The sequence below is a fragment of the Scylla paramamosain genome, chromosome 7 (genome assembly GCF_035594125.1).
Source record: "Scylla paramamosain isolate STU-SP2022 chromosome 7, ASM3559412v1, whole genome shotgun sequence".
Taxonomy (NCBI): domain Eukaryota; kingdom Metazoa; phylum Arthropoda; class Malacostraca; order Decapoda; family Portunidae; genus Scylla; species Scylla paramamosain.
Window position 1 is genome coordinate 27,025,616 of NC_087157.1, and position 10,000 is coordinate 27,035,615.

General features: G+C 46.4%; 1 protein-coding gene across 1 annotated transcript in view; it reads left to right on the plus strand.

Annotated features, from left to right (window-relative positions):
• The window catches only part of LOC135102282 (neurotrimin-like), a 199,524-nt gene that overhangs the window by 175,176 nt on the left and 14,348 nt on the right, over positions 1–10,000 (plus strand). Inside the window, exon 6 of the mRNA XM_064007273.1 lies at positions 5,251–5,357. Within this exon, the coding sequence (XP_063863343.1) occupies positions 5,251–5,357 (107 nt within the window). The remainder of the gene's footprint in view (positions 1–5,250; positions 5,358–10,000) is intronic.

Here is a 10,000-nt window from a genome sequence, read left to right on the forward strand (position 1 = left end):
AGGAAAGGAAGGATTGAGGATGTAGAAGAAATATAGGAAGACAAGAAAAAAGAGAAAAGAGAAGATAAGAGGAGAGAGACTGAATGAAACAGGAATAACGGGAGAAAAAGGATGGAGAATGAAGAAGGAATAAAGGCAGAGAAGATAAAAAGAAATGAAGAACGAAGAGGAGAGACAGAATGAAACAGGAATAGAGAGAGAGAGAGACGGGGGATAGAAAACGTAGAAGGAATAGAGGGAGAGAAGGAAGGAAGTGAAAAGACAACACAAGAGGAGAGAAACGAAGACAGTAGATAGGAGAGAGAAAGAAGAGAAATGGAGATAATAAAGAAGAGGAGAGGAGGAGGAACAGACAGGCATGGCGGGGGGAGAGTAGGGAGAGGTGAGAGGTAGGGATGAGTGAGAGGGGGAAGGATGGGGATAGGTAGGGGAGAGTTGTGAGGGGAGAAGGAAACAGGAGGGGAGTGTGGGGAGGAATAGGAGGGGTGTAGGAGAGGGAAAATTTAATTGGTATGGTTAGAATAAATTGTATTTCTTTATTTACTGATTTAAATATATTTCTCTCTCTCTCTCTCTCTCTCTCTCTCTCTCTCTCTCTCTCTCTCTCTCTCTCTCTCTCTCTCTCTCTCTCTCTCTCATATTTTTTTTTATGTTTGACGCTGGAAGAAGATTAACCAAGAGAGAGAGAGAGAGAGAGAGAGAGAGAGAGAGAGAGAGAGAGAGAGAGAGAGAGAGAGAGAGAGAGTTAATACCTTATATCAACCAACATCAAGGAAAAAAAGCCCTAGTATTTAAGTACCTAGAAGGAAAAAAATGAAGAGGAGGAAGAGGGAGAGGAGGAGGAAGAGGAGGAGGAAGGGGTGATGGGCAAGGAACGGTAGGTAAGCCAGCCACACAGGTCGATAGATACATACACATAGATAGATATGACCTATACATCAGTTTCCCCGCTCCCCATTAACCAACATCTACCTTTGCTACTACCACCATCGCTTACCACCACCGCCGCCACCACCACCACCGCCGCCACCACCACCATCACCACCACCACCACCACCATTCCGGCACTTTCCCCACCCCATCCCACGCACCCATTTCAGTTGCGAATACTTTAATAAACATTTGCCACGGCTGCACCGGCGGTAACTACTACTACTACTGCTGCTACTACTAGGATGGTGATGGTGGTAGTGGTGGTGGTTGTGGTGGTTGTGGTGGTGATGCTAGTGCTTACTACTGCTACTGTTAATGCTGCTACTATTACTACTACAACTACTAGTACTACCACCACCACCACCACCACCAGCATCACCACAAAATCACCACCACGCGCCGCATCTCCCACAAAGAAATTACACACGTACAAACATTACATCACCACCACCACCACCACCACCACCACCACCACCACTTTATGGAGACATCAATAACGTGACCAACTTTGCAGATCCAACCCATTTGTCACCCCCACCTCCTCCTCCTCCTCCTCCTCCTCCTCCTCCTCCCATCACATTCTCTCCCTTTATTTGACTTTATTCACTTATTCGCTCTTCCCATCTCTTGCTGACAATTCGGATATATATGTTTTTTTTATTTATTTTATTCATCTGCCAGTCTATATGAAACGTGTGTGTGTGTGTGTGTGTGTGTGTGTGTGTGTGTGTGTGTGTGTGTGTGTGTGTGTGTCTCGTCCTGTGGGGATTTGAATGTAAGTTGGACTCTCTCTCTCTCTCTCTCTCTCTCTCTCTCTCTCTCTCTCTCTCTCTCTCTCTCTCTCTCTCTCTCTCTCTCTCTCTCTCTCGGGATTTATAATTATCAAGCGAACGTTCATTTAATTAAAGGCTGATGCGGACGACTTTTTTCTCCTTTTTTTTCTCTTTTTTTCTCTTTCACTTTTACTTTATTTAATTTCCCTTTTTCACTTTTTTGTCTCAGGAAGTGGGAGTGTGTGTTCGAGAGAGAGAGAGAGAGAGAGAGAGAGAGAGAGAGAGAGAGAGAGAGAGAGAGAGAGAGAGAGAGAGAGAGAGAGAGAGAGAGAGAGAGAATCAGAGTTTACTACCTGAAATTTCGACTCAGTGTTATTTTACTTTCTCAGAAGGAGGAGGAGGAGGGAGGGGAGGAGGAAGAAGAGGAGGAGGAGAAGGAGGAAGAGAAGGAGGAGGAAGAAGAGTAGGAGGAGGAGGAGGAGGAAATCTTAGAAGCTTTGTTGAAACTGGAGGTTGTGAGGTATTGCTCGGAAAAGAGGAGGTGGAACAAGAAGAGGAGGAGGAGGAGGAGGAGGAGGAGGAGGAGGAGGAAAGGCGAAATAGAAATGACCAAAGTAATAGAACTGGTGAGGAGGTGAAAATGAAATAATGGAGGCGGTGAGAGAGAGAGAGAGAGAGAGAGAGAGAGAGAGAGAGAGAGAGAGAGAGAGAGAGAGAGAGAGAGAGAGAGAGAGAGAGAGAGAGAGAGAGACACACACACACACACACACACACACACACACACACACAACGTTATCAGATGAAACACTTACATCAACAACAACATCAACATTCAACAACAACAAAGTAAAGAGTGAAAGAAAAATTATAATGTAAAAAAAGTTGTAACAAAAAATAGCATTAGAAAAACAAGGAGGCAAGGAGAGAGAGAGAGAGAGAGAGAGAGAGAGAGAGAGAGAGAGAGAGAGAGAGAGAGAGAGAGAGAGAGAGAGAGAGCAAGTACTTACAACATGACAACAAAAAAAGACTAAGAAGAAAAAATGAAGAAGAATAAGAGGGAGTGAAGAAAGGAGGGAGGGACAAAGAAAATGAAGGAGGAGGAGGAAGAGGAGGAGGACGAGGAGGGACATGAGGAGAGGAAGGCCCAGTGCGAGTTTCGGATATCCTCCTCCTCCTCCTCCTCCTCCTCCTCCTCCTCCTCCTCCTCCTCCTCCTCCTCCTACTGAACGTAAGGTGATAAGCTTCCAAGAATTTTCCTCACGGGCCTTCGTCGACACGGTGGCTGCCCCTCTGAGTGCCTGGAGGAGGGAGGAGGGAGGAGGGAGGGAGGGAGGAGGAGGGAAGAAGGGGAGGGAGAAGGCAAGGAAGAAAGAGGGTGAGAGAAGGGAGCGAGGGAGTGAGGGTAGTAAGGAAGGGAAGGAAGAAAGGTGTGAAAGATTATGATATCAGACAGCAAGCAATATACATTCTCTCTCTCTCTCTCTCTCTCTCTCTCTCTCTCTCTCTCTCTCTCTCTCTCTCTCTCTCTCTCTCTCTCTCTCTCTCGTTCTGTTTTGTTTCTCTTCGTAATTCTTTTATGTTTGATTTTGTTTTGTTTTGTTTTTGTTTTGTATTCCTGATTTTTACCATTTTTTTTTAATTCAATGCAGTAATTTTCTCCATTTTTTTCATTCCTACAATTTCTTCTTCACGTCATTCTTTTCCCTCTTTTATTTCCCTTCTCCTTTTATCTGTCTTGTTTTTGTTTTGTTTGTTTTTTCATTTCTTCTTTGTCTCACCCTATTCGTGATATCATCGCCACCCTTCTCCTCCTTTCTTTTTTCTTTCTTTTTTTCATTTTCTTCTCAAAATATGTTAATCTGTTCCCTCTTCCAGTCTCCTCCTCTTCCCCTTCGTCCATTCTCTCAGTTCATCTTTCTTTCCTCCTCACTCTCATCTCCCTCTCAATTTTCTATTTGATCCTCCCTTTCAAACTCTTCTTTTCATTTTAATTCACTTTCTGTTTTTTTTTTCTTTTCTTTTCTTTCTCTTTCCTTACTTTTCTTTTTTGCCTTTTCTTTTTTCCACTTCCTTTTTACTTTTCTTACTCTTCTTCCTCTTTCCCTTTTATTTTCGTATTTCCTTCCTTTTTCCTTCATGTCTTCCTCATTCATTATTTAGATTTTCTTTGTTTTCTTCCTCTTTCCTTTCTTCTTTTCCTTTATTTTCTTCCTTTTAATCTACCCAATTCCCATTTTTCTCGTCATCTTTTCTTTCCCCTTTCTCTTCCACTTCCTCTCCCTTATAAATTTATCCTTCCATTTTTTTTCTCATCCATCGTTCCTTAATTTTCTTCCTTTTCCTCGTCCTTCCCTCTGTTTATTTTCCTTCCCGTCCATCATTCTCCCTTTTCCTCCTCCATGTGTTTTTACCCCTTTCCTCTCTTTACCTCTTTCCCCTCTTTCATCCTCCCTTGTCACACCCATACGTTCCTGTTTCTTCATATTCTCCTTTTCTTCCCCTTTTCCCCTCCATTGCATCTCCCAGCCTTCCCTTCTCCCCTCGTTTCTTCCTTCTTTGCTTCCATATTGTGTCTTCCTCAACTGAGTTTCCCCTTCTTTATTTTTGCTTTTTCTCTCTTCAATTTCCGTGTCTTCTCTTGATTCCCCCTTCCTTTCAACGTTTCTCCTCTTCCTCCTCGTTTCCCTCTTCCTCCTCCTTCATCTTTCTCCCTTTTTGCCATTTTGAATGTTTTTTTTCTTTCTCTCTCTTCCTTTCCTGTGAAACAAGACGAAAAGGGAATAGTAGGTGGGGAGAAGTCTTTAGCTTTACTATCTTGCGTATAGGCGATGGCAAGATGTTTTATAAGGATCAAAATTTACGTTGTAGTTTGTTCTTTCTTTGTTTTCTTCGTGTTCTTCCCTTTTCTCTGTCAGCGTCTCTCTCTCTCTCTCTCTCTCTCTCTCTCTCTCTCTCTCTCTCTCTCTCTCTCTCTCTCTCTCTCTCTCTCTCTCTCTCTCTCTCTCTCTCTCTCTCTCTCTCTCTCTCTCTCTCAATTTTATATCCCTTTATCTCCTCCTCTTCCTCCTCCTTCTCCTCCTCATGTCCACGTTACAGTTTGTTCATTCATTGTTTTCCTTTGAGTTCCTTTTCTATCTGCTTTCCCGTGTTTTCTCACATCTCTCTCTCTCTCTCTCTCTCTCTCTCTCTCTCTCTCTCTCTCTCTCTCTCTCTCTCTCTCTCTCTCTTCATCCACTTTCTTTCTCTTTACCCCTTCTCTCCTCCTACCTCCTTCTCTTCATGTCCTCTTCCCTCCACCTCCACCAACACCACCATTCCCACCCATCTCCATTTTTTTTTCCCTCCACCTTTTTGAACCACTCTCCACACACCTTCCATTCACAGGCACATCCCATCCTCCATTCCTCCATTCCACCTCTCCCATCACCTGCCTTTTTCACCTGGTTCTCGCTTCCCATCCCCCCACCTCTCACCTCAAGCCACCCCTGCCATCTCGTCATCCCGGTCGTGGCTCTCTCACCCCCTGCCTCTCGCTCTCCCACAGTGCATAGCTTCGAGCCTCAGTTTTTGGAGCCCCTGCAAAACGTTACGGTGACGGAGGGACGCGAGGCCACCTTCACCTGTGTCGTAGATCACCTGGGAGGATACAGGGTAGGTGCTTGAGCCCTCACCTGGTTTTCTTTCTCTCTCTTTCTCTCTCTCTTGTCTCTCTCTGTTTCTCTCTCTGTCTCTCTCTCTCCTGGTTCCCCTTTGTTTCGTCTTGGTCTTTCCGTCTCTTCACGTTTTCTGTTTTACGAGTGTGTGTGTGTGTGTGTACTGTGTCTGACTTCTTACTACTTGGGTTTTCAGGGTTGTTTTTTTTGTTTTGTTTTTTTGTTTTTGTTTTTGTTTTTTGTTTTTTTTTTTGTTTTTGTGTGAGGATTGTCCGTGTTTTTTGTGGTTTGCTGTTTTCTTGGGGTTTTTCTGATTTTTATTTATTTATTTTTTTTTTTTTTACGTACAGGGACTGCCACGTGTAGGCCTACTAGCTTGATTCTTGCAGCTTTCCTGTGTTTTCTTTTCTTTTTTATGCCTTTTCTACCTGTGTGTGTGTGTGTGTGTGTGTGTGTGTGTGTGTGTGTGTGTGTGTGTGTGTGTGCGAGTATTCATTTCTTAACAGCAATATAACAAAGAAAACGCATTATCATTATCATTATTTATTATTTCCTCATGAAAATCATCACATAGGAGTTTTTTTTTTATCTATCTGTCATCTTCCTTCGTAAATAATGTGAATCTGCTGAGATATTGTTCATCATAAGTCATTAAATCATTGTTCGGGTCTCTCACACTTCGAGGCTTCATGAGAGTCATTGTTGTGAGTCATCTTAAAGCAGTGTGACTCAGGCTTTGGATTCATTCCAGTGCTTCATGAATCATTTGCACACGTTTGCCTTTTTTCCTTCATTGAGTTTGAGTCGTTCGATCAGTCAGGCAGTCAATCTGTCAATCAGTCAGTCAGTTTATCAACCATTTATTTCGTTAGTCAATCACACAGTCATTCAGACAGTGACAGAATATTATCAGTCAACTTTACAATCAGTCAGTCAGTCAGCCAGCCAGTCAATATATCAGTGAGCTAGTCAGCCAGCCAGTCAGCTCACGTCACCTTAATGATGGGATACAATTCAATGAGTGAGCCAGTCATTCACTCAATCAGTCAATCATAATTATCATCTGGTTGAGTCATCGTACAGAATTACCTGGATTTAAATCACATTGTTTTCTACCTGTGTGTGTGTGTGTGTGTGTGTGTGTGTGTGTGTGTGTGTGTGTGTGTGTGTGTGTGTGTGTGTTAATGAACTGCCTCTCTGTCTGTACTTAACATGTATTACTTATTATGTATGTACCACGTAGCTTAAGGTGTATTTACTTAACCAATAACTTTTCTTCCCCCTCAAATAATAACCGAACACCACGATGTGATGACTTTACCACGTCCCTCCCCCTCCCCCTTCGAGCCCCGTGCAGGTGTGCTAACCAGGTGGTGTGAGACAGGTAAACAACCCTTCTGCATTGCCACCTTCAGGCAGACTCCCTCCCTTTACCCTTCCAGTCAGTCAATCAATCAGTCAATCATGTCCCCAGATCCCATTTTTCTCTAGTTATGGAGAGGTTGGTCATAATGTTGTCCCATCAGTCCCCCTCGGTCAATAGTAGGCGTGTCAGCGTTGTCAGCCCCTCCGTCATTACTAGGCACGTCCAGTCAGCAGTGCCATGTGTCTCGGCCCTCCCCCTTCCCGTGTCTCCGTCAGTATGCGGGGCGTGTGAGTTCCCCCGTCAGCAGCACGCGTCGTTTGGGCCCCTCCAGCCAGTTTACAGGTGTATCAGGGCTCATATCCTCCACCCTGCCCTCCCCTCCCCACGCAGGCCCCGCCACGAGTCCCACCCCCAGCCAGGCTCCCCTCGTGACCCCTCCCTCCCCGTCAGGCGAACGTGAGGTGGGGAGCGGATCCTCTCCGGGGGAAAATAGCGTTGCCACCGCCATAGATATGCAAACTCGGCCGCGTCCCTCGCAGGCATTACACGCGGGTTAATCTAATTCGCCCTAATTTCTAAATACAGAGTCATCGAGTTGCTCTGAGCGTGGAATTACAAGTGTAGGCTCCCGTCCCCGCCGCCATGAACAATGCTCACGCCATCACACCTCCACCGCCAATACTAACTGCATTTTAGGTCGCCCCTCCTTGTTTGTTTACATGTTGCACACCGCTCCGATTCCCTCCGCTGGCCTGGGCTTCGGAGCGCCGCCCTATATCCCCGAGGCACCTCACGCTCTCCCACAAGGCGTCGCGGCCCTGGGTGTGCGAGGCGTGGCGTGGCGGATCCTGACGAAGTTACAGCCGGTTAGATAAGGTTGCTCCTGCAGGGCGGCGTGGATGGCAGGGCAGACGAACGCGCTGGCGCCAGTTCTGAGGGGAGTGATGGCGCGGGGCGAACACAATGGGGCGAGGCAGAGGCATAACAGTGCATCATTTGCTTAGGAATGGCGGCGTGTCGAGGGGCGCCGGGCAGGGAGCGACGCGCGCCCCGCCACGCACGCTGTTATGAGTGAGGGACGCGGAGCAGACATTAAAAACAGGGAAAAACGGACAGATGGAACACGGAGCTAGGAAGGAGGAGGAGCGTGAGGCAGGCTTGAACTTGGAGCGAACCTGAAGAAACAGAGAAAAACTGGAGGAGGAGGAGGATATGTGGGAGGAAGAGGAGATGGAGGAGGAGGAACGTCAGAGGGAACAGAGGCCAGGGAGTGTGAACAAAGGAGTGGACGGAGCAGGGCGAGGGAAAGAGGAGTGGCCGGCTTGTGACTGCCCGCCGCCTTGCTTCCCCCTCGCTGTAATGGCTCCCTTCATGAGGCCCTGCGTGAGGAGCGATGCACAGCCCTCCTCCTCCTCCTCCTCCTCCTCCTCCTCCTCCTCCTCCTCCTCCTCCTCCCAACAACCCTTTACCTCCGGAACTCCACGCGTAGGGCAGACATAACACCCACTTCTACTTCTACAACAACTACTACTAATACTTCTACTACTACTACTGTCCTTTCTACCTCATATTCTATTCTTAATGTTCCTCCTCCCTCCTTCTACCGCTCCTACTACTACTACTACTACTACTACTACTACTACTACTACTTCTGCAGCAGGCTACACATATTAGACAAACGCGGCGGGCCCTGCATCACTCTGAGGCACACCGCTGCGTCAGGGGTGATGTCTGTGTATTGATGTGACGGTGACTCCGCCGCCGCGTGTGCCTGGGTCGCCATCTGCTGCTTGAGAGAGAGAGAGAGAGAGAGAGAGAGAGAGAGAGAGAGAGAGAGAGAGAGAGAGAGAGAGAGAGACCCACTCTTTGCTCACACAGACACAACCGCCAGTATACACACACACAATGTTATTTTACTTGAGGGTTAAGATATAAAAGAAAAAAAAAGTAATAATAATAATTGTTACAGCAGCTGACAAGGCAAGGAATGGAGGGAGTCTCATAACTTCCCACAGAAAACGGAAAGAGCAGATGTTTTCTGAGTTAAAAAAAAAAAAAACTAAATAAAAGCAAGAAAAAATATAAAGAGATTATAAGGAAAATAATAATAGTAGTAGAAGTAGTAGTAGTAGTAGTAGTAGTAGTAGTAGTAGTAATAATAATAATAATAATAATAATAATAATAATAATAATAATAATAATAATAATAATAATAATAATATGATAAATGAAAACATCACTAAGTAATAACAGCTGAAACTTTTAATGTATATTATTTTTTTTCCATTTAATACATAACCACCTCTCTAATAATAATAATAATAATAATAATAATAATAATAATAATAATAATAATAATAATAATAATGTTGAGTGTTTCCTCGTAACCGATGGTGTGGTGGTGGTAGTAGAGGCGATGGTGGTGGTTGGCGATGGCGGTGGTGGTGGTGGTGGTGGTGATAGAGGCGATGGTGTTGGTGGTGGTGGTGGTAGAGGCGACGGTGGTGGTGGTGGTGGTGGTGGTGGTTGTGAAGGTGGCAAGGAATTTATATAAGGTAGAAGCAAATCGGTGTTGGTGGCGAAGGAAGGGAGAGTGAGTCAGGGGAGGGCGATGGGGAGAGAGAGAGGGGAGAGGGATGGAGGGAAATGGGGAGCGGGAGGGGAGCGCTCGAGGGGCTTGAGGGAGGGGAGAGAGCGCTTGAGGGGAGAGTGCAGCCACGTCTGGGAATAAAGGGGAAGCACTTGGGGGAGAGAGAGAGAGAGAGAGAGAGAGAGAGAGAGAGAGAGAGAGAGAGAGAGAGAGAGAGAGAGAGAGCGGAGGAATAAGAGAGAGAGCGGGGCGAAAAGATTAACGAAGACAGTTGGAAATCCTATAGTCCCCGCTATTTCCCCGCCAAGGAGAGAGAGAGAGAGAGAGAGAGAGAGAAAGAGAGAGAGAGAGAGAGAGAGAGCGGCAGCGTGGTTTGATGGGTAAGGGCGTGCATTGGGTGGTAGTGAGTAACGAGCAGGCAACCATCAGCCTGTCAGCCGCTCATGTCGCGGGGGCATCGAGTGTCCCTCCCACAATCACGGGATTACCAATAGCTGTGTGCTGTAATGTGCCGCCGCCGCCGCCGCCACCGCCACCGCCGCCGCTCTGCCGCCACCCCCCGCCGCCGCCGCCACCAGTGTCGCGGGACATGTGGCCGCGACATCGCCATTCTCGTAAAAGGCGACAACCACGACCATCAGTGTATAGATTTGCCGTCAGCCGCGACAGAATCTCCCGAAGCTGT